General features: G+C 42.4%; 1 protein-coding gene across 4 annotated transcripts in view; it reads left to right on the plus strand.

Moving 5' to 3' along the window:
• The first annotated feature begins 3,050 nt into the window (after nt 1-3,050).
• IL10RB (interleukin 10 receptor subunit beta) overlaps nt 3,051-25,489 on the plus strand; it is a 34,298-nt gene continuing 11,859 nt past the window's right edge. The window contains exons 1-7 of one of the 4 annotated variants that reach the window (XR_007244272.1): nt 3,051-3,404; nt 8,116-8,239; nt 11,753-11,910; nt 15,056-15,219; nt 15,953-16,103; nt 16,751-16,893; nt 17,574-18,407. Coding sequence is in view for 3 of the 4 variants with exons in the window: in XM_048493551.1 (XP_048349508.1) it covers nt 3,353-3,404; nt 8,116-8,239; nt 11,753-11,910; nt 15,056-15,219; nt 15,953-16,103; nt 16,751-16,893; nt 17,574-17,837 (1,056 nt within the window). In the remaining variant the exon portion in view is untranslated. Of the gene's footprint in view, nt 3,405-8,115; nt 8,240-11,752; nt 11,911-15,055; nt 15,220-15,952; nt 16,104-16,750; nt 16,894-17,573; nt 19,405-25,489 lie in introns of those variants that run through there. The other 3 variants (XM_048493551.1, XM_048493552.1, XM_048493553.1) reach the window with 3 other exon arrangements.

Here is a 25,489-nt window from a genome sequence, read left to right on the forward strand (position 1 = left end):
GATTTACATGCTGTAATACCCACTTGCACTGACTTGGAGTTTGTTTCTCAAACTAACAACCCTGCACCTCATAGGGTTGTTGTGATTGGGAAATTAGGAAAAGAGTTGGTGGGGAGAGAGCCATGTATGTTTTGCTGGGAGTGGGAGGCAGGGGCGAACCTAGGCAAACTGGAGCCCGGGGACAAAACCTGAGTTTGGTGCCCCCCTCGCCGGGCGAATGGGCAGCCACCCTCTCCCACCATGAACAAACAATTGATTATTTTGCGCCAGCTCACAAAGCACCTCCCTCCCAACCGCTTATGCATGAGCTCTCCCCACCAACTCTTTTCCCTGTTCCTAATCACAGCAACCCAGCATTGCCAAATGGAGATGTTAGCCTGAGAAACAACTCCAAGAAGCCAGTGCACAGTGGGTATTAAACATGTCAAGCTCTCTACAAACCACCCCCCCAGCAAAACATTTACCAAACAAATGTCAGCATCATCTCTCACCACCACCAAAGCTACACCTCAGTAGAATCCACCCCCAAACAAACCTACTTTCAATGAGATTGCTTAAACTAGGGAGCTCAGATTTCTTCTTTTTTAAATCCACCTTAAAGGGAGAATCACTGGGGTCTCCGATTAAAACTAAAAGTGAAAGTGATGCTGTTTAGTGGATACTCTACCCTGAAACAACATCGCACTTTTGAGGGTTGGAGAATTTAGATGAAACAAACATACCAAAAGATTCAGCCAGAAGATCTGGGCACAATTGGGCTATTTGTTGAACAAAAGTATTCAATTATGTCCTGCCCAAGTATGAACAAATGTGGGCTCTGGAAAGCTATTTGAACTTTGACAGGGAGGTGATTTTGGTGTTTTATTTCAGGGGAGAGGCATTTTTTAAAACTAACAGCACCATGATTTCAGGGTAACATCATCCAAACTACCCTGATGATTCCACGCAAGTTTAGTGATGTTCAGTTCAAGGGAAACACAAAGTTATGGGCAGCCAAATGGAATACCCTATCCCATTGATGACAATGAGGGCTAACAGTAGATGGGGGCTACCCATTTTGAGGACATAACCGCGCTTACACGGGTATGACATCATAAGAATAGTTAACAGATGATACCCTGAAATTTTTGGTGTCACTAGCTTTAAAAATACGCCTTACAGGCACCCCAAGAAAGTTGCCCAAGATTCTTTGTTTGCAGTGAGCTTTGCTCCATTGTGGCCAATGGCTAAGAATTTCTACCAGGAGGCAGAACGCACATTTCTGAAGATAGAGAGGCACCCAGACTTTCAAGGTGGCTCAGGAAACCCTCCTGGTAAAAGCATCCAGGACATAGAGACCTTTGCTTCTGAGGGTTCAATTTTATGGGCCCCAAAGGAAACTTATTTGGTTCCAATGCTCCATGCCCATGAGAGCCCTCACAGAGGCTGAGGTTCTCTCAGAACTCTCTAACCTTCGCCCACTCCAGAAGCAAAAGCTCACCAGCTTGGATGCTGTGCAAAGGCCTCTTAAGACACCTTGAAGAATCTGGCATATCTATCTTAAAAATAATGTCAGTGGTCAGTGCTTACACACTCAGAAATTCCCCAGAATCTGCCGGAAACTGTACAGCCCAAGTTCTATGAGGTGGGAAACATTATTTTTTCCCACCATAAGGCTTCAATAAGAGCTTTCTGTTATGCCCAACTGGGCGGCTGTGGTAGAGGTTTCAACAGAATTGTGGCAATGTGGTAGTGAGTCTTGCTCTGAGTAGAGGCACTAAAAAGTTTGCCTGGGACTGACTGAATATGCCATGGGCATCAGGTTCACCTTCAACTTAGTGCCCACAGCATTTTGTAAAATTTGCTTGGTTCACTTTCAGGAAACTCACACCAGCAAGCCTGAAATCCCCCACCCAGAGCAAGACCCTACCACAGGTGCCTCCCATTGAAGAGCCACCTACCACAGAGACTCATCTGGAGCATGGAAACAAAATAAGCCTTTTGAGGGGACCCATAAGAATTGAACCCTCAGAAACCAAAGGTCTCTATGCCTGGATATGCTGTACCAGGAGGGCCTCCTGAGCCACCTTGAGAGTCTGGTGCACTCTGTCTTCAAAAATGTGCGGCAGCCTGCCTACACACGCCAGGAAATTCCCCATTGGCTACAATGGAGCAAAGTCTTTCTGAAAACAAAGAATCTTGGGCAACTTTCTTGGGGATTGCCTGTAAGGTGTATTTTTAAAGCTAGTGACACCAAAATTTCAAGGGTATCATCTGGTTAACTATTCTCATGATGCCAGCCAGAGTTTGGTGAAGTTAGGGACTTGGGGGGAGCAAATGTGGTCCCTCAAATGGGTAGCCCCATCTACTGTTGGCTCTCATTGAAAACAATGGGGATGAGGGGGGCACCCTCTTTGCAAGGGGTCCATGGCTTGCTTTCCCTGAACCAAACATCGGCCACAAGATTAATATCATGGACAAGTTATCTCTGGATGATACCCTGAAAATTCTGGTATTGCTAGCCAACAAAATCTCTCCCCTGCAAGAGCAAAATTTGAAAAACACTAAAAAATTTAAAAATCACACAAACGACCCTGAAATGGTGGCGCCCCCCCACGTGACCAAATGGGGGGGCGCCCGGGGACATAGGGTACCCCCTGTCCCTAGGCAGAAACGCCACTGGTGGGAGGTGTTTTGTGAGCTGGTACAAAAAATCATTGTTTGGTCATGGTGGGGGAGGGTGGCCACCCATACGCCGGGGGGCGGGGTGCCAAACTCAGGTTTTGTCCCCGGGCACCAGTTTGCCTAGGTACGCCCCTGGAAACCAAAGTGCAGGTGACAAGAGGAATAATTTTAAAAATACATTGGGAAGAAGAAGTGAGAGAAAAGAATAAAGTAAACACTGCAACGGCAGCTGTCACTGAAACAGCATTATTTTAATTTACCCAGACCAATAAGATCTTTAATAACCAATCAGAAGCCTTGCCAAGATAATGCTACTATGCATATTTCCAAAGAATTTCAAGAATGTCAGAAAAACTGTCCAGATTATATTTTCTGAAGAAAGGAGGAGTTCGGAGCTCGCGAGGGGTAGCCCGTGTTTGCTTTCCTCCCTGTGGCCGCCGAGCAGAGGAGCGCCGTGGCGCGCTGCCAGACGGCGCGGCTCCCGAGGAGGGCGAGGGTTCATTCACCTGGCGGCTCCCGCAACCGGGCAGGGTGGAGGGCTGGAGGGCGGGACGAAGGGAGCTGGACGCGGCGAGGAAGGGAAGGCGCGATCATGGCGAGACGAGCGGCCGAGAGGAAGGACTAGGCGTCGGCGTCCGGAGGGGCCTTCCTGCGGCAGGAGGGGAGGGGGCGTCGGGCGGGCCGGGCGATGGCCTGGCGCTGCTGGCGGGGCTTGATTTGCAGCTGCCTCCTCTGGTCAGGTAAGCCTGGGCTGGGCTGCTCGCGTTGTCGTCTCCCGCTGCAACGGAGCACGATCCCCAGACTTCCGCAGGTCTGAGCTACACTTGCAGGGCTCTGGCTGAGAGGCAGCGCGAGGCGCCATGGCTGGGGGGCTTCCTCCTGGCCCAGGACCAAGGGGCTTCCCGGAGCTTCCTCTTCTGACTCTTTAGCAGGGCGGAAGTTTGCATGCCAGGGCTCTTGCTCATGGGGTGACGCGATGGCATTCAGAAACTGTGTCGCTTTTGTGCCACACTGTGGCGTAATCATGCTCGGTTACAAGTCGTAGCGCTCTGCATCCTAAAGACTAAACAAAATTACATTCTACCGTAGCCTTAAGTGGACCGGTAACATGAGTGGCATCTGAAGAAATAACGTGTAGCTGAAACTTAAGCTGGAGTAAAGAGTGTCTGTCTCTACAAGTACTGCAAGGCTCTTCTTTCGCTATTGCAGCAAGGAACAAACATAGTTTATCCTCTGGAATTAAAGTATAAGATGTAAACTTAAAACACAGATTATTAGCGAACATTAAAAGTAGGCAGAACATCACCAAGACACATGCACGTAGGTGGGGGGGGGGGGGGGGGGTTGAATCAGCAGAACCCCATTTCATGTCCAGCGAGCTCCGCCCCTCCGTTTTAGTGGGTTTTAAAAACATTTTAGTGCTTTTTTGCTTTTTGGCCTGCAGGGGGCGCATTGTTTGGGCTAGCAGCACCAAACTTTCAGGGATTGTTTGGGGAACTCTCCTGATGATACTACCCGGGTTTGGTGAGGTTTGGTTCAGGGGGTCCAAAGTTATGGACTCCCCAAAGGGGAGTGCCCCATCCTCCATTGTTTCCAATGGGAGCTAATAGAAGATGGGGGGCTACACCTTTCGAGGGTCCATAACTTTGGAACCCCTGAAACACTCTCAGCAAACATGAGATGTCACTATCAGAAGAGTCTCTTATTGATACCACCGGGTTTTGTGAAGTTTTGGTCCAGGGGGTCCAAAGCTATGGACTCCCAAAGGAGTGCCCCATTCTCCATTGTTTTTCAATGGGGCTAACTAGAAAGATGAAGGCTACATCTTTGAGGGTTCATAACTTTGGACATCCCTGGAACCAAACTTCAGCAAACCTGGGATGTACTATCAGAAGAGTCTCTTATTGATACCACCCAGGTTTTGTGAAAGTTTGGTCCAGGGAGTCCAAAAGCTATGGACTCCCAAAGGGGGAGTCCCCCCATTGTTTCCAATGGGAGCTAATAGGAGATGGGGGCTACACCTTTGGGGTCCATAACTTTGGACCCCCTGAACCAAACTTCACCAAACCTGGGTGGTATCATCAGGAGAGTCTCCTAAAAATACCCTGAAAGTTTGGTGCTGCTAGATTGGCACAATTGCACCCTGACAGCAGGCACCCCCCAAATTTCCCCAGATTCTCCTTTTAAATCCACCCCCTTCGGCGTGGTTTAAAGGGAGAATCTGAGGTCCTCAGTTTAGAAGAAGAAGAGGAGTTTTGGATTTATATCCCCCTTTCTCTCCTGTCGGAGACTCAAGGAGGCTTACAATCCTCGCCTGGCCCCCTTGCTCCCTCACAACAAAAACCCTGTGAGGTAGGTGGGGCTGAGAGAGCTCGAAAAAACTGTGACCTAGCTCCAAAGGTCACCCAGCTGGCATGTGTTGGAGTGCACACGCTAATCTGAATTCCGCAGATAAGCCTCCACACCTCAAGGGGCAGCGCCAGGAATCAAACACAATTCCTCCAGATTAGAATGCACCCGCTCTTAACCACTTCAGCCACATGCGGTGAAAGTGATGCTGAAACTTTCAGAGTGGGGGGATAATCCACCCCCCAAAACAGCATCTCATTTTTCAATGATGTTGTTGTTTAACTAGGGACCCCAGATTCTCCCTTTAAGGTGGATTTAAAAGGAGAATTTGGGCTCTCTAGTTTAAACACCATTGAAAGTGATGCTGTTTGGGGGTGGATTCCAACATCACAGCGGCTGCCTGGGGGGGGGGCACAAAACTCAGATTTTGCACCAGGCTCCATTTTCCCTCTATGCCTCTGCCCAGAGGGGAGGGGCAGGGGAGTCTGCCATCCCCGACCTCGGAGAGCTGGTTTTATAAGTGCTAGGTCAGGGGCGGGGCTTGGGGAGGCGTGGCCATGCCCTAGGGGCGGGTGGGGGTGTGGCCCCACCCCGAACCCCCCCATAAAAATCTATACCTACGTCCCTGCCAAGACATCATTTAACAGTCAAGCAGTGCAATGGGAGGGGGGAGTTGCCCCGTGTCTGGGGATTGAAACAATAAGCTTAGACTGGAGTAAGATGTACAGAGGAAAGACACATTTGAATATGGTTGAATTTTATCATAGTGTTCCATAGACACAAATGGTCAATCATTTAATATGATTATCACACGCTTTTCTTCTTTCTTGGGGGCGGGGAGAGATTGTGTCTTAAACTTTTTGTTTATTTTGTTATTCTTTTCCTCTACACAGTCTAGGAACATGTACAAATATAGCTTCCCATAAAGTCATAGCAGTGATTTTTTTTGTTTACCTTGGAGATCTGCTTGAAGGAGTTCATTTGCAGTTGTTCTCCCCTCCTATCTTAGCCTGTTGTGATTTCATCCAATGAACTGTTCAGATTCAAGTGTACCCTTATCATGCACTATGAGACAGTTTGGTATAGTATGGTATAGTATTTCAGACTAGGATCTGGGAAACTTAGATTTGACTCCCCACTCTGTCATGGAAGCACCCTGGGTGACCTTGGGCCAATCATTTTCAGACAAATCTACTTCATTGGGAGGTTGTGAACTGTGAACCCAGGTTCCTCCAGTTATACATTCTAAGCAAAAAATTCTCAACAGCACTGATCTAGATAATATTTATTACTTATGCTTGAACATATAAATACATATAATTTTGAAGTGAGATCAGGACTTATTCTAAGATGATAATGCATTATTATGTAAATAGTTTATTTCTGCTATGGGTCTAACTATTCATGAGACACTAAATAGTGCCAATCTGTGTCAAAGTTATGAATCTGATTTCCTTTTTCTAATGCAGTCAAGGTTTTTCTAAACATTTGTCTCTATATTCACAAAGACATCTAACACGGCAGATTCCTGTCAAATACTTTTGACTCATGCCCAACTAGTCATATTCTCAAGAATACCTGCAATCAGTTTTATTAAATAAATAATTATAACTGGTTAATTTTAATTTCTTAGGTGTTCTTCATGATGGCTATTTTGTGACATTTTCTCTCTGACACTCACACTTTTTATTTGCAAATAACCAAAAATTCATATTAAGTAAAATGAAACTATCTTGCATGATTCAAAAAAAGGGATTGTCCCTGTTACTAAAATGAAAATGATCCACTGAAAGGCAGTCAGATGTATTGTGAAAGTGATGTAGTATTTTCTGATTTTGGTTTGCAGCAGCTACGATGTATAAAAATAGAACACTATACAAAAAAAATTGAAAGTGCAACTAGTGGCTAAATGCTTTTATTATTCACTCATGATTCATAACACCACTGAGGTCCATTGTTTTTACAAGACTGGATAAACCTGATTGTTTTCAAAGTCTAAAAACAGTCAGCAGTGATGAAAACACAAACACAAACCTTGCTGTTATTTCAGAATGTATCATATTCTTCCATGTTGAAAAACACTGTTGGTGCAATCCCAAGCAGAATTAAACCTATCTTGAAGTCAGTGGTCTTAGAGAGCTGTAACTCTGCTTAGGGTTGCGTGGTAAATCTTATGGTTGTAAAAACACTCAAGGGCTGGCAGTAAGAATGGCAAAGTGTACTGAAAAACTACAGAGTTGGACTAAATTTTGCAGCCTTTAGATGGGAGCCCAAAGTATCACCAGCAGTTCCCTGTTCAGCTCTTTCATGACAACTTAAAAGGGAATACTTTCCACTGTCAGCCTGCTTTTCTATTACCGGTAGTCTGTTCTTGTAGTGATTTCTTTCTATATTAAAATCTGTAAGTAGTTTACTTTACATTGTCTCCTTCTCCTCACAGCAACTCTGAGTTAGGTTAACCTAAGCGCATGTGATCAGCCTAAGGTCACCCTGCAAGATTCTATGGCAGAGTAGGGATTTCAACCTGGGTCTTCCATATCCTAGTCCAGTAGTCTAATTGCTACACGTGGTGCCTCTCATTTAAATAATTTGAACAAAAAAATGACCAATTGCATAAGTTTTAATTTGCTTCCTTTCTTGATGACCAAAACCTGCTGTACAAAAAGCCTTTTTCCTCTGGCTAACAGTTGTACTGATTAGTCCTCATTCTGTTTTCAAATAATTGTTATCATGCTGTTCCATGTTTTTGATATCCCATAAATGTCTGAAAATTGAATGTCCTGCTTCTCTCTCACTTCCCCTTATGCTCCCTAAGATCGTTTTCTTTGTGATGTTTTTTTGGCATGACTTCCTTTCTAGACCTCTTTGATCCATGTAAATATTCTGTTTGACAATATCCTTTCTGAGCTACAGCTCCCAAAACTGAATGTTTCAGTTTATTTAAGATGGATTGTTACAAATGAGACTATGTTTTAAGGAACAACTTTGATAGATATATTTAAGTCAACGTAATTAACTCTTTATTTAACTGCATGTTTTCCCTAATTTGTGAAAGAGCTTCAATGTTGTATATTACATAGTATATTATGTTTGTATTTACAGTACATGGCATTGTACCTGAGCCTCAAAATGTGAGAGTTCATTCAGTTACTTTTAACAGCAGTCTCCAGTGGGATGCTCTTACTTTTCATAAAGCAAATGTAACTTATACAGTCCAGTATAAAAAGTGAGTATATAATAAATGGCTTACGTAGAAGATACTTTAAAAAGTACAGCTTATATCTCTGTTTTCGTTTCTGCAATTGAAGCATCCTTTGTATTATGGAACTAATCAATTGTTTACAACTGAAAGCATAGGTTGTTTTATTTTGTAAACTGATATTTGAATTGATATTTCAGTGACACTGGCTGCAATCCTAAGAACACTAGCCCCATTGGAAAAATATTGTGTCTGACTTCCAAATAGAATGGCGTAGGATAGCTCGACCTGTGACTATATTTCTAATAGCTGTTTTTCTTTTAAAATACAGTGAAAATGTTTGTGTTTGGCATAAATTAATGCCTCCCCCGATACACACATGCCCCACTTTCCACATCACTGCTGTAAAAGACAGTTCTGAACCACTAATGGGGACATGGGATATCACATCGCCAAGTCCCACCTCCCACCCTGACCTCCCTGCAGACCAGCTTTTGCCCTCCCCAGCAGGGGACAGCAGGAGGTGGCCTGCGGGGAGGCCAGGGAGGCAGGGCTCAGCAGCATGTGGCCCAGGAGCCGGCCTGCTGCTGCAGCACCAGTCCAAGCCCCATCCCCGAGCCCCGCTCTCCCTCGCCCTCCCTACTGACTCCCCGGCTCCCATAAGTGGGGTGGGTGAGCCGGGGGGGGTGCGTGGAGGCGGCTATGCCCCCAGGCACAGTTTAGCCCTGGTATGGCATTGGTAAAAGACAAATTGACAGTTGTTGTGGATTGTAAAAAATACATACACAAGTTTTGTAGAGAATCCAAATGGCATGTGTTTAAGAAAAGCTGCCTTGCTATACAGAACACAGGAAAAGGGGGAACAAAACATCCTTCCATTATTCCAGGAGTTCATTTTTAAGCAAATCCTTTTGGGTGGCAGTGAAATAATGATAACACTGAACAAATATCCTGTTTATTGAGGGTGTCCTTCCTCTTTGAGGGTAAGTATGACTGGGTTGGAGGCAGGAGAAACTTTAATCCTCCACTCCCTTTTCTCCATTCAGTCTTACTACATTTTGGTTGCCTAGCAACAGCCACTGAAGGCCTCTGTTTCCGTAAAGTTGCCAGTGTTTCTGTTATCATTTGGGGAGGGCGGTTAGCCCCCCAATGTATTTTTTTAATTTCATGCGGCTTTTTTTTTTTGCAAATTGGGGGTATTTGCCAGGTTTGTCAGTTCACAGCTCCAATCTTTGGTTAAGTATTCTCAGATCTGGCCAGGTTAAGAATTAGATACATTGATAGGTAGAACTCCTATTCAGTGGGCAAATTTTGTAAGACCCACTGTTCTAAAAAACTGAGTGGGGCAAAGACTTTAGAGTTCCTAATTTTGGAAAGATTTGCTTATTTGTGTCGAGAGCAATATTCTGTGCAAGTCATCTCTCTCACCTTATGTTGCATCATTGGGCGATTCCCCACTGGCAGAGTCTACTCAGTTTAGTACCAGGTTCGACCCAGCAACTTCCCACTGCCACTGAGTTCATCCTTGTTCTGTCCCAGTTTTGTCCCCCTCAGAACTGGAATTTCTGATTCCAGTTATGAAGTACAGCTTCTTCCCTGAGACTAGGTTGAACTCAGTTAGCCACAGAAACTCAGTGGAGAATCGTCGAGGTGAGAAGCGACTCTCTCCCGTTTAACCAAGTCAAAAGAAACTGGTTTGGTGAGCATGTGCAGAAGCGGGGAGGTTCGCCGAGAAAGGGGAAAATATTAACGCCTTTTTTAAACCGCCATGTTTTCGAAACTCACGTTGCTATGACAAGCGAAACTCCGTCCAACCAATCAAAGGCCGTAACGGTTTGTCCATGCGCGGAAGCGGGGAGGAGAGTCTCAAGAGGAAGAAAAAGCGCGCCTTGTCCGGGCACTGTTTTCATGTTATTTTATTTTATTTTAATTTTTTTCTGTGTTGTCGGTAGTTGAAAAGCTTTGATCACTCGTTAAGTTTCTATTGCGTTAGCTTGAAAATTGAAGCTTTAATCGCTCGTTTCTGTGGAAATTCTACGTAGCTACCCGTAGCTGCGACGTATGAAAACGTTTAAAAAAAGGACACATGCTCACGTTTCCCGCCGTAAAATGGGAGCCAATGGGAAACGAGGAGCAAAACCGGTATCAAAGACGATCCCGCCCTCTTGAGTTCAGTTATAGAAGAACTGAGTTGAACACAGCGGCTGTGGGGAGTGACTGGAGTCGACCTAGTTTACAGGAACCGGGTCGAACCTAGGTGAAATCTGCCAGTGGGGAATCGCCCAATTGTATTGTTCTGTCACCCTTCCAGTGTTTATGCTGCAACAAATCGACTGCCTTAACTTGTTTGATGCTAAAGAACAAGTTAATTTAAAGATGTATATGCTAACACCTGAAAATCGAAGCTAGCTAGCATTAATTTTCAAAAATCACATAATCTGCAGAATGTGCAACCCTCCATTACAACCACCTCCTAACTTTAGTAGAATCAGAACACATTTTCAGAGATGCATTTCAAGTTATTTTGGAAAAAAAGGTATTATGTTCTCCTTTAAAACCTTTTAATGTGTTTTATGACAGTCCTCCCTGATTATTAAAATGATGGTTCCCAACACAAGGAAGGGTATGTTACCCTCTCTCAGGTATTGCAGTAGTGAAGACTCAGAACTGGGACTTTTTTGCATTTTTAAAGGGTAGTACTTATTAGCATTTCGTACTGTTTAAGAGTTACAGACATTTGCAATTGAAATCATATTACTTACATCTGTATATATACTGTGCATGTATGTTTTCCCATACATGATAAACAGGTCTGGCAAACAGCATGGGGAGAAAGGACTAAAGGTATCTTTCCCTAGCAGCATAGTTGGCCATCTCTTTTGGCTATTTTTAGCACAGAATAAAAAGTAGGCGTTTCTAATTATGAATCTGATTATATCTAGTTTGGTCCTAAAATATTCAATATTCCTTCAATTTCCACTCTGCTATTTGAAATATCTTCCCTTTCCTGCTATTGGCCTTATATTATTAGGAGAGCTGGTTTCAAACACTTGAATGGTAACTGCAGGATTAAATCGCTGTTCTTTTTCTGAATAGCCATGAAGCATGGAGGCATGAACAGGCCCCAATTGCATTTGACTGGCAGACCAAGGGCCCTTCCGCACATGCAGAATAATGACTTTCAATCCACTTTCAGTGCTCTTTGCAGCTGGATTTTACTGTGCGGAATAGCAAAATCCACTTGCAAACAATTGTGAAAGTGGACTGGAAGTGCATTATTCTGCATGTGCGGAAGGGGCCCAAGACATACTATGTGTTTGAGCCATGTTTGTATAACATATTGGCCTTCATCTTTAAAAAAGAATTTGAACTTAGAAAAGAATTTATAGAATTAAATGTAATCTTTGTAATATGTTTACCTTCTAATTTATTTCAAGTGACTTAATTTACAGAATGTGCAGTGATAACCATGAGGAGTGGATGAATACTGTGATCTAGTACCTACTGTGAAAAATGTTCTTTTAACATTCTTTTTTGTAGGCATTCTGGTGAATTCGCTGATCTGTGCACAAGAATTGCTTTCACAGAGTGCAGCATGTCAAGTATACCTCTACATGGTAATTATACAGTAAGAGTCCGAACTGAATCTGAGATGGGGCAGTCAAACTGGAAAAGCATCACCTTCACTCCAATAAATAGTACGTTCTTCTTTTATTCCACTGGTAGACATTGTTGGTTTTGTCCTTTCTGACTTAACAGTGCGGCACTCCAGCTCTAGGGATGAAAATTTTGTTTAATGAAACAACCATTTAAACGATGAAAACTATCATTTAAATTGTAAATTAATCTTATTTGTTTAACTGTTTAAATATTTAATTGTTTCCATCCCTATCCAGCATGGTGTAATGACCCAGGGTGGTGAAGTGATTAACAGTAGTGGACCCTAATCTGGAGAACTGGGTTTGATTCCCCACTCCTCCACATGCAGCCTGCTGGGTGACCTTGGGTCAGTCTCTCTCAGCCCATGTGAAGGCAAGCAATGGCAAATTTCCTCCAAACATCTCTTGCCTTGAAAACCCTATAGAGTTGCCATGTCATCTGTGACTTGACTGCATCCATTTCTGAGCACACAAACAAGGACGTAGGTAAGGGGGGGGGGTTTCTCGGGTTCAACCCCTCCATTACATGTCCGAAGCTCTGCCCCCGTTTGTAGTTTTTTTGTATTTTTAAAGTGTTTTTTTGTTTTTGGCCTGCAGGGAGCACAGTTTTTAGGCTAGCAGCACCAAACTTTCAGAGACTTGTTGGGAGACTCTCCTGATGATGCCACCCCTGGCCTCGGAGAGCTGCTTTTATGGCGGGGCTGAGAGAGCTCCATAGAGCTGTGACTAGTCCAAGGTCACCAGGTTGGCATGTGTTGGAGTGCATAGGCTAATGTATTTCCCCAGATAAGCCTCCACAGCTCAGGTGTCAAAGTGGGGAATCAAACCTGGTTCTCCAGATTAGAGTGCACCTGCTCTTAACCACTACACCACTGCTGTCACTGAGAACTGTACAATGTTGGAATGAAGGCATCTTAATGGTGTAGAAGAACAACATATTTATTTATCTATTCATCCATTTATTTATTTATAAACCGCTCTTCCCCGAAGGCGGTGGACAACATAATTAAAACATAGCTTTAAAACACAATATAACAAGATAATACCCAGGTATTAAAACAGGAACCAATAAAAGCACCAGATGGCGTCAGATTCCCCTTCCCTCTCCCATCCCTGCGCCCATGGGAGGCCAGATGTAATGTAATATATATAGCTCACCCTTGAATAACCACATTAATAATAGTTTAAATTATGGCTGCACATTTGCTTGTGGCTGGTTGGCAGTCAGCATCAGAAACCATGGTTTGAGTGATCCACATACTATAGATACGAGGTAAGTGAGAAGACCCAAAATGAAGCAGATGATTGGTTCTAAACTCAGTTTGCCTGTACATTTAAGCAGGACTCAATGACATTTAGCAGAACTCAATTACATTATCATATCATTCTGGGCTTATCTGCTTGCTCTTCCTCCATCAGCAGTGGCCTGCTGACATTAAATATCACAATTTTCAGAAACCAGTGGGAGAACATTTCAGTTTTTCAGAACAGTATGGCAGATATTAAAATCCTAATACCCTAACAAAAGAATATCAGGAGGTGACTTCAATGTGATACTGCTGAATTAGCACTCACGAAGAAGCTCCATACTACCCTTCCCAGGAATAAATAATGACTTAGAATTTCTGCCTCACTATAGCTTTTAAAAATCCTAGCCAAACCTGGGCCTTCCCACTGCATTTACATGCCATTGAGTTCTGCTAAATCTGTGTATAGCATCTTTGTTAGATTTTCATGTAACCAATCACTCTTTGCCATGTAATTTTTTCAATTATACTTGCCAGCTCATTAACAGTTAGGAGAGTCTTCATTCACCTACTCTGAATGTCTTTATTACTTTTTATTTGATTTTCTTTTCTGTTTTGTTCTTGCCAGCTCATGTAACAACTAGAGTCATTTCTGCCCATTTCTTATACCCTTAGGTCTTAGTGATTCTGGGGCTTTGGACAAATGTCCAGGATGGGACCCCAGAATCACTGACACGCTGCTGCATTTGCACTCCCAACCTTCATGCCAGGGCCCTTTAAGGGGGTTCTTTTCTCCCTGTTTAATGCAAGCAGGAGCCACTGCTGCTGCCCTGAGAGGCTGCTGGCTACTTGAGCCCAGACGAGGTGGGCTTGAGTGGCTGATGGCTGCCTAAGGCTTGAACAGGGCAGGCATGAGCAGAAGTCATGAGAATCTCTCTCTCTCTCCCCCCACCACCCATTTGAGGGGTAGGACTGTTAGTGGTTGATGCCCTCCAACATGGGGCTTTGGGGCGGCTGTCACAGTTGCCCACTGGTTAATACTGCCCCTGCTCACACCTAAATTGTATATAATATGATTCATTTTCAGTACAGAAAGGTGTGTTGTTTTGCTATTTGAGGAGAGGCAGACACTATGATGCCTGTTCAGGAAAAGAACTAAAGGAAAGGCTTGCCTTTCCTCAGGGGCTGAAACAAAGGCCTAGCATCCTGCCTTCAGGAATTATGGGAGAAGGAATACCCCAGCATCAGGATGTCCTTCTCTACCTCTAGGAACCTTCATGATAAGTCCAAAATTACCTTTTCATCATCCAGAATACAGTTGATTAATATGAAGTGCTACAAGTGTAAATGGCTCCAAAGGCAACATGCTGGTGCTAACCTAGAAAGCCCTAAATGGCTTCCATCCTGGGTACTTGAGACACCACATATACCCATATATTCCTGCCCAGATGCTGATATCTGAGGGGGAGAGCCACTTGACTGTCCTGACCCTTCAAAGGTGAAGGGAGTGAGGGGGCAGTCTGGAGGTCATTCTTAATAGTGGCCCTGCACTGTGGAATGCTCTCCCATCAGAGGTCTGCCAGGCGCCTACATTGCTGGAGTTTCAGCACCTGGTGAAGATCGGCCTCTTCTCCTAGACATTTGGCTTATTCCCCCCCCACACACACACACACACTGGGATTGGGGTAGCCCTTGAGGTGTGCTGTATACACCCACTTTATGGGTGGTCAGGGTGGGAGTTTTTATAATGTTTTATAGTTTTATGATTGGGTTTTATGGGGATTTTATTATTCTGTTGGTTTTATTGAAACCCTGAGGTGTTGTAATGGTAGGGAATAAATATGAACGAACGAACGAACAAACAAACAAACATGAAAAATACAAATATGAAAAATACAACTTCATCACATGCATCTTGACTCTTCCCTCTCATTTAGCAATCATTGGACCTCCTGAAGTACATGTTAAACCAGGACCTAGGGTTTTGTATATAGAAGTCGAAGGTCCTTTTTTTCAGAGCGATGCTCGTTGGTCCATACAGCATTTTTACAATAATGTGGTTTACAACATGGTAATCTGGAAGAAAGGCTATGATGAACAGGTAAAGCTTGCTGGCAGTCGTGATTGTGGCTTTCTGGTGAAGGTTTTGGAGGTGCTTTCATTTTGTGTTTGAAGGGCACAGGATTGATCCTGCCAGTGCAAATCCCTAGATTATTTTGTCAGAAATTTCCAGCAAATAACTGAACATAGTCCAGCCCAGCCCAGAACACTGTATTGTCTGTAAGAGGTTACCCCTGGTAGTGATTTGTGTTGAGAGTTTTTCAAGAGTGATATATAGTGTCAGTATCATGTGGTGCAGCAATCAGCAGTCTTCTACAATTAAAGAGCCAAATTATGTCACAAATGAGAGGATGAGATGAACAGCAAGCCAGTATAAGTATGCCTATTTGCATAAAATATACAATTTAACGTTATAGATAATTCATCATTCATAAAAAATTTACATCTTAAATATTGGTTGTTTTAAGTCCTTTATTAGGCAATGCGATACATGAGTAGCACAAATCTCCTAGAGAATATTGGAGTCCAGAATGATCCATGAGCTCTGTGGGAAGACTTAAGTTTCACAGTTACACCAGAGTAACATCATATAATTGTTTAACTTTTGTAGATCCACCAGATTAGAGTATCCTTTTGCTGGCAAATCAACTCCGTAGCAATCCTGTCTCATTGAGTATGTGCAAATCAAAGCTAGGACTGCACTGTTAAATTCTAAATTCTACAGTGTTAAATTGACTGTGTCAATTCACTGTCTTTGCATTCTTTTCTATTAGATGAATGTTGTGAATATACAGTATGATTCAGAAAAGCTGTCAAACCTGGATCCGTGGACAACATATTGCATTCAGGTTCGAGCATTTCTTCCTGAATCAAATACAACAGGACAGTGGAGCAAAATATCCTGTGTTGCAACAACTAACAATGGTAGTATTTAAATCATTAAAAATCTATTCGTGAAAGAAATTAATGTAATTATGTATACTTGATTTTTTTTCTTACTCTTTGGAACAAAGAAGTATTGTTTGAAAAATAAAGCTTCTGAAAATGTTTATAAATACACTTAACAATCTTATGCAAGTTGAATTAGAAATCATATTTGGTTCAACAGAATAATAGAATCATAGAGCTGGAAGAGACCACAAGAGCCACCCAGTCCAACCTCCTGCCATAGTTACACTCAATAGTCATACACAAGTAAGTGGTCATGATATTGCAGTTTTGGTCAAAAGCTTCACTGGTTGGCTTTGTTATTGGTAAACAGAACCAAACATGTCGTCAGTTATGAAAAGTTGAGGTCTTAAGAAAAAATTGTATTGACACTGATCTGGTGTTACAGTAGATGGTTGTGCATTAGACTTTGTTTTTATTTGTATAAAATAAACAGGCCTACAACAATTCAGACGTTTCCTTTTTTCTCATGGTAGCACAGATATTATCAGAAATATTACCATAGTTATAATGTTTTTATTTTAGTATTTGATTTGATAAGTATATACTCTTGATATAAAATATATACATATTCTGTAGTAAATAAATAGTCCAGATTTTTTTCATTCTTTTTTCTTTTGCAGGTGTAAATTCAGTGCTGCTGCCTGTTGGACTACTATTAGGGATAATAGTATTTTTTATCTGCTGCTGGATATTTTTATATGTGTACCAACCGGTCAAATACATATTCCATCCTTCATATTCTTTGCCACAGCATTTCAAAGAGGTTTGTTCTTTTGTACCTGGCAAAGTATACTTGGGCAAATTTAGATAGTTTATGTAGTGTTCACCAAGTGTCAGTTCTACTGTGTTATGCTGTGCCCTGGACCTGTAGTATGGCATATAAACAACAAACTGAAATTTTACTTTTAGTTAACAGAAAGCACCTCAAGTCTCTCAGCTTATCCTTATGCTCTGCCTAAGATATTTTCTTTTCTTTTTTAAAATTAAGGCTGATTCCGCATGGGCCAAAAACAGTGGTATGAAAATGGTGTGAAAACAGTATAAACCCTTTTACATCATTTTAAACCCTTTTACACCATTTTCACACCGTTTTCACACTGCTGTTTTTGGCCCATGCGGAATCAGCCTAAACCTCTCAGATTAAAAGATCTTGACTACAGTTTGGCATAATGTATACAAAGGTAAATTTGTTGCTTATACATCATGCATATTCTGTGATAGAAAAACTGCAGTTTCTGTTGAAGAAAAAGTTGGCTATATAAGTTGGCTTCACAAAATTATATGTCACGAGTGGTGTTTCTTCTGGTCTTGGATCAGGATATATCTATGAACCCTGGTGGCTATACAGTAAAGGTGATTAAAATGTTAGACTTGTATATGGAGATAGACAGACACAGAAGTGATGCATATTTATCAGTGATGTAAAAACTTTTTTCTTTGCAGTTTTTAAGCAAGCCTTTTTACAGTTCACAGTCTCTTCAATCAAAAGAAGATTATTCCTATGAGAAGATAACTATTGTTTCAGAGATCTCAAAAAATGGTACTGATGAATCTATGGAGGAACTAAACAATGCAAAGAAGCAGCTTCAAAACTCCAGAGAGATTTCTGAGGCCAAAAAAGTTTCAGACAGTCCACTTCTGTCCACTGTTCATATTGAATGGTGCAATGCACAGCATTCTAAAGAAATTTTACAAAGCTTCAGTTAATAGTTTGCATATTACCAATCCTAAAATTGTGATTTTCCAAAGTTTTATCAAAACTTACATTTATTCAGCTATAAGCTTTTGTATATAACAGCTCTGCAATTTAAAGGTTTATTTTTATAGCAGTGAAGCACTTGTTTTACAGCAAAATGTAGCCAAATATTTATTAAGCAGATTGCACCCTGCATGATTGACATGAAAATTTCAGAGTTTTTTTAAAGAACTAAGTTGTGCTTTCTACATAACAGTTCAGATTTATTTTTATGAGTATTATGTTGTCTAAAAAAAGATTTATGTGCTCTGATCCACATTTGTTTTAAAGTTCATGCTATGTGTTTCAATTAAATACATAGTGTAAAGTTTGGAGGAGCACATGGTTTGAAGCAGCTAAAGATGCCCAACTGTAAAAACAGGCTTGTGTTTGCTCACTGGAATAGGAATAGTGAGCATGTCTAACTGCATGGGTCTACAGTGCATTGCTTTTAGTAGAATGTGTATTTGAAGGGAAATCTCTGCCCACATTGTGGACCAACTAATTGTGTGTAAAAACCATTTTAAAGCGTGAATAAAACTGTGACATGATGTCTGTGACATGATGATCCAACTGGATCTGTACATGCTGCTTCTGCATGAAGGTAAAGATAGTTAAATTCATCTTAATCTGTATGAGGAACCATGTACACAAATGAGTGCACCAAAGTCCCGTCTAAGAGCTGGAAAGAAGGAAGGATACTTCAGCCTTCTGGTACTCTCTCTCACTCTTCTGAACAGATCATTTGGACAGCTCCTAGAGCTAAAGCTCCAATATTGTCTATTCAACCCAGTACAGTTGAGAAACAGCCTAATGCTTCTTACACCTGCAGAGTTTAGCGAAAGTTAGTTTTGACTAAATCCCATTCTGCTTTCAGGAGAATTTACTCAGGATTTCCTTCTGCGTTTATACTACTCAGAAAGAGTTTCAATTTATCTAATGGAATTTATTTGGGAAGAGGGGCTGTTCAACAGAAGCCCCATCTTGAGTTCTTGCAGGATTCTACCCATAGGCCTCAAACATTGTTCTGGAGTTAATTTAGGCCCATTATGCATTGACGTGATTCCCTCTTCAAGCAGCCTTTTTATTTGGATCAGATTTTTAATTATGCAGCTGCTTCAATATATGGTTCAGGTTAAATTTTCCCTCATGCAACTGCTCTGAAGTTACCACGCTTTTTTAAGGGGTGGAGAAAACCTGACCTTTTTTCCACTTTGCAGGGAAGGCAAAGTAAATGTATGTGCAATGCCTCCTTCAGATTTTTTCCTCCTCCCCTTTATTCCTTTCCACACCCATAAAAGTGTCCTCCTATACTTGTATCATCCAGCACTCCTCCCACTTTTCCAACACCACCAGTCCTGCTGGCAGAATGGTTCAAGTCTTTGCTAGGTTTCCCTATGCTTGTTTGTAACTAATACAGTTTCCCAGCAGAAAAAGTTCCATTATTGTGGCATCCAGGGAAGGTGTTTTTGCTGCCTTCTTCATCCATACCAAAGAATCAATTAAAGTGTTAACTTTGAAATAAATGGAAATCTAAAACCTGTCTCAAAATGCATTTACCTTTTTGCTTAAGACCTCCTAATTCAGAACAACTCTCATAGGCTGAATGATTTGTCTAATGAACTTGCCTTTTAGAAAAACAGATCATTGGTCCAAAAACATCTAACCTGATTGGCAAGATCTCTCCTGGGTGTGAAGCAAAGATCTTTCCTAACTCCGTCATACTTTTAAACTGGAGGCATCAGGGATTAATCTGAGCCTTTCTACAGGCAAAAACTGAACTTTGGTATCTTCTCAAATGTGTTTTCGCTATTGGAAAATATTATTCATGTACCTGCATCACTGTTACTTTGTAAAGAGTTCGCATAATATATATTTTGTACTCTATGGATGTTCTGCAGAGCAGAAAAAACAAACACCCCTCCAAAAAGCCCAAGTGGCATAGTGAGAGTATCATGTGCCTAGCAACCTGTAAGCCTGTTTGATCTGTAAACCGCTCTGAGCCCTTCGGGGGTAGAGCGGTCTATCAAATCGAATAAATGATAATAATAACCCTGACAATGCTCACCAATTAGGAGTTGGTACCCTGCTGGCAATCCTGTGAGTGGCAAACATGGGCACAGCCAATTACTGTCTGCCTGTGCAGCCATGGTCCTGGTGTCATGCCTCAGGTGGAGCTCTGCAAGAGAATAGCAGGCCTGCCACCTGACACAAGCCCTATTTTAAACTGGCATGTCTCTTCAGCATTTTAAAGAGTATGCTGACAATAATGTTTAATGCCATTATCTGAAAATCTGTGTTTCCTTCCCCTTTTTATTTTAATTAATTAATTTTGTAATATCCCACTGAAGAATTCTTGAGAACTTGAAAAAAATGCACTTTTTTGTGTCCTTTTGGCTAGTGCCATGAAAAAAAATTATTACATTGCTTTTTCTCGTTTTTACATTTTAGTTTAACAGTTTATAGACAATTTGGCTGAATTTGACAGCATAGATTAGATTTTAAGGGTTTTTTTAGACAATCAAATATCTTGCTATTTATATGACCATGAAACATCAAGTCTCTGTTTACTAAGTCAGCTAACTAAATTATAACCAGCCAGACTCTCTCCTGCCATCTTCTGACCTGAACTAATGGTCTGACCTTGCTATAACTTTCTCCAATGATCTGTCTACACAGAGAAAATCCTAAATGGACTGACTCTTTTCTAGTTCAGTGATCTTAGGAGGATGTCACTGTGCTTCAGGTGGCACTATTAAGCACTAACAGTATTGATTTCACTTCTGATTTAACTTTTTGATGTTTCACCAGAACAGAAATTCCATTTCACTTTGGTTCCACTTACGAATTTCGTCATGTTACAACAGCTTTGTGCTTGTACTGGGAAATAACTTATTTGCTGGTATTGGGAAATAACTAGCTACATACTATTTGATGTCAGTAATTTATTTTTAGATGCAAACAAGCAACTTCTGCAGAAAACGCATGTGACTAGACGGTGAGAGAACTATATTCTAAAAATACAGTACAAAGGAAAGCTTATTCTGCCCTTCAATTCCCTAATTCATTAAATCAAATCAATGAACTATCTAGTGCAGTATGGTATCCTCTGTCCCAGAGAAACTAATCAAATGACCTGGAAGGCCCACAGCGGGGTCACAGAGTCCAAAGATTGTCCTTTGCTTACTCCCAGCAACTGGGAATTTCCTTTCCGCATCCATGGCTAACAACTACCAATGGCTCTGTTTTCTATTAATTTGTACCAACGTCCATTTAAAGCCAGGCAACCTAGTGGCTACTCCATGTCCCATGACAGTTAGTTCTAGAAATTAACTATGTGTTGGATAAAGAAGTATTTTGTCTGCTGTGACTCTACTGCCAGCAACTTCATCTGAGATCACAAAGGCAGAAGCATAAAAAAAAACCCCAGCCTAATATTTTGTGAACATATGCAGGAAAACTGGAAGCACAGCCCCTAAGTTTGAATTATGACCCCTGGAAGTAGTAGAAGTGTTGTAGGATTAGAATGATAGCCCCCAGAGAAGAATAACAGTCCCTTGGATTAGAATGACAGCACTAGAGTGGAAAGATGGCCCCCTGAAGGTGGAGTGGGTGCCCTAGACTACAATGACCATGTAGTGGTCCCCCTGGGACTGAAATTAGTGCCCTAGAATGTGAATGACGGCACCCAGAGTGGAATGACAGTCCTTTGGAGTAGGATAATGTTCTGGGACTGGAATGAAGCCCCCAGAGTCAAGTGATGGTCCCTGGGTGCTTTGCAACTGCAGTCACAAACCTATAGAGCTCACTACACTGTCTCTCTATGAAAAGTCCCTTCCCATACTCTAACTGATATGTGTTTTCATATATGAATATTTTAATAATGTTCACTTTTTGACAGAATTCAAAGCCAAAAAAAGATTAATTAATCAGGCAGTGTAACAACATAGAAAATTTAATAATCCTGTCAAGTTAGGAAGCTTGCCTAATTAGAAGAAGAGTTTGTGTGGATACCCTGCTTTTCTCTCCTGTAAAGAGTCTCAAAGTGACTTCCCTTCCTCTCCCCACAGCAGATACCTGGTGAGAGAGGTGGGCCTGAGAGAGTTTGGAGAGAACTGTGACTAGCCCAAGGTCACCAGAAAGTTTCATGTGTAGGAACAGAGAAACAAATCTAGTTCACCAGACAAGAGTCCACTGCTCATGTGGAGGAGTGGGAAATCCAACCCAGTTCTCCAAATCAGAGTCCACTGCTCTTAACCACTACACCATCTGAGGCATAAAAGGGAATGGAGATTGATGATCAAATGGCAGGCAGGCTTGGGAAAGATTAAACTGAAACAAATAATGTGAAAGGTTTCTGGGAAATAGTGACATCAGGGACACAATGCTGGGAACCTCTGAGGGTTAGGATGATGCTCAAGGAACGGGAACAACATTTTAAAGAAGTATTAAAACATTGTACATAGAGTTGATGGCCCTACATTTTGAACTGAGTAATCATTGGCATCCCGTTACACCAGATAAACTTTTAAAAACTGATATCAGTACTGAAGGGGAGAAAAGTGAAAAGACCTGGCTATGTTCCTGTGGAACTTCATAAATCAGTATTGGAAATTAGCTTTGGTTCATTTGTTTATGAGAATAAATGAAACAGGACAGTTCCCAGCAACATGGGTCAAGTCCATAATTGTTCCAATTTTTAAGAAAGGTAAAAGAAGAGATCACTCCAATTAGCCTGATCTCAATTGTGGCAAATCATATGCACTGTACTTACATGGCAACCTGCTGACATCTTTGGCCCAAAACAGGCGGGTTTTTGTAAGGACCATTCAACAGCTGACTGGTGTCCAATACTCTTATCTATATAAATAAAAATCTAACAGTGTGTTAGTCCCTGATGGTCTCCCTCAGAAGCTGCTGGACGGATCGCCCCCAATTTTTCACAGGACATCCCTCCCTGTTGCAGGCAGGTAATTGGACCTTCAAATCGCCGAAAGTCCATACCTGAGCCAGGTAAGACGTCTTTTTCCTGGTGCACCAGGCCATGAAGCTGCCTCTGTTTAACTGTCACCCTTAGAATGTTCGTGCAGCCTGTCTGTCTGTGGCCTGAGGGCTTGGTATGAGGGCTTAGAATGTTTGCTCAGATGGGCAGAGATGAGCAGTGAAAACAGTAAATAGGTTAGGTAATACGAGTGGAAGTGAAACACATACACACTATGCTGTGTGAGACGTCAGGTGCCCCCCCCCACCCGCATATGCAGGTAACTTTCACTCTCTGTGCCTCACCCACTGCTACCACACAACACACATACTCTCATAAACATCCAGCTCATCCTCACACACCTCACTCTGCCCTCCCTCACATCCAACCACCACTTACCCACTTCCTCACCCATATTCGCCACAGTTCTCTTTTACTAAAAGCGAGTTGGAGTTTGCCTTTTTCTTCTAAGAAACTCCATGGGGTGGGGGCGAACCAACACTACCGGCTCCACTTCTTTTGCACATGGCCCTTTTAGAACCCAGGGAGCTGGCCTCGATCTGAGCGCCTCACCACCCTGCCTCTGCTGCCTGATTGGAATAGCCTGCTTGCCCCAGTTCTGCCTTACCCAAGCCAGGACTTTGCGTGTCAACCAGCCTCATGGACAGCGGAATTCACACTCTGGACAGTTCCGTTGTGGAATGGAAAGGGTTACCTTATACTAAAAAAACAAGACAGCACCATATAACGATGTGCATTGAAAAGGGAAAGAGGGATTTCATTTGACCATCCCAAAAGGCTATGCTGGGTATCATTGGACCTGCATGGACATCTGTGTGGGTTGTGAACTGTGATGAGAAGGACAATTGCCACAGCAACACGTGACCGGGCCCGCTAGTTTAATATATAAATATGCTTCAGGAAGTCATGGATCTATATTTGATTTATTGATCTGCATGTTCCTTTGATAAGATTTGATAAGGTATCCTGCCTGCATCTTTGGGGAAAATGATCTCAAGCATCTATTACCTGGCAGCTACCATGGCTGGTAATTAAGCTGTAAGAATGGCCTACAGCAGTGGTGGTGAACCTTTGGCACTCCAGATGTTATGGACTACAATTCCCATCAGCCCCTGCCAGCATGGCCAATTGCAGGGGCTGGTGGGAATTGTAGTCCACGCTTTATCCTGGAAGATTTCCGCTCAAGTCACTCTCCTACAACCTCTGTAGTGTTAGATGTGAGAATGGGGGAGGAGGATCTGCCTGGAGAGGTTCCATTAAAAAAAGAAGAAGAAGTAAGAGAGGGTTGTTCCCTTGCCCCTTTATTATTTATGTTATTTATATGAGGTTGCCAACTTGACTACAAATGATTAGTTCTCAACTTTATCCCACCCTGGCCAATAATAAGATCTTAGTTCTACTATATGCAGATGATATGGCACTTTTGCCATGGAATAGCAAGTGAGCTGCACAATTTAATCTCTAGTTTAGAGAAATATTATGAAAAGATCATAAATGCCCAGAAGACTAAGGTCACTGTGTTTAGTCAGAAGAAAGGATGCCAGAAGTTGTCTGAGAAGATGAAGGGCCAATAGATCGAAAAGTTGAACAATCTTTTCTATTTGGGCATCTTGTTTAATGCCAGATTGAATTGGAACTACCATCTAAAAATGACTAAAAGTAAAGTGGATGGAGTTATTAATGCAATGGTGAATTTTTATTTCAGATGAAGAGAGAAGTTTGTACCAGCAGCTATAAGAATACTGGAGGCTTACAGCCCAGTCCAGATGGGGCGGGTGTGTGTGTATGTGAATGGGCTCATTGTAGGCCATCCTCTGGAAAGCAATGAGACCTCAGGGGATGAGCAGAACCCAGTAAGCGCAGACCAGGCTGGGAACCAACAATGGCTGGGCTTGGAGCAGTCAGGGCCCTTGCAGGCTCTACAGAGTGAATAACAGGCATGTCAGGATTCAGAACCACAAGTGTCTGCAGAAGCAGGCAATGCACCCAGCCCTGCTCCAGCTGAAGAGACTCAAACACCTAACTCACCTGAGCTCACATGTCAACAGAGGCAGTGATGCAGGGAGCTTTTGCGAGTTAAACAGAGAAGCACACACCTGCTAATTCAAAGAAAACACCTTCTGCAGCAGGGGGAAGCAGAGTCTTCACAGGTGAAGACCCTATATTAAGCAGGTTCACAGAACATACAGGCCTGGATGTAATGAAGCATGTGACTGCTGCAACACTTCCTCTGACCTGTTGACTCTATGTATTCTGATCCTTGAGCCAGACCTCTGAAGCTGAAATTGGTTGCTGGGTGATTTCCCACTGGTGATTAATCCTGGGATAGTCACCCGAAATAGTATCAGGTTTCCTCACAATCTCCCCACTGCCGAACCATGGAACACAGATCAGTCCTGTTTTTGGCACTCCTCCCCCACCCACCCCATAATGGGATTTTCCTGGGCCTGCTTGTATATGCACCTTTTGGAAAAAAAAAACACTCCAATGGGAGCTAATAGGAGATGAGGGCTACACATTTGAGGGTCCATAACTTTGGCCTCCATGAACCAAACTTCACCAAACCTGGGTGGTATCATCAGGAGAGCACCAAAATTTCAGAGTATCTTTAGGAGACTCTGA

Source organism: Sphaerodactylus townsendi, linkage group LG04 (assembly GCF_021028975.2).
Source record: "Sphaerodactylus townsendi isolate TG3544 linkage group LG04, MPM_Stown_v2.3, whole genome shotgun sequence".
Taxonomy (NCBI): domain Eukaryota; kingdom Metazoa; phylum Chordata; class Lepidosauria; order Squamata; family Sphaerodactylidae; genus Sphaerodactylus; species Sphaerodactylus townsendi.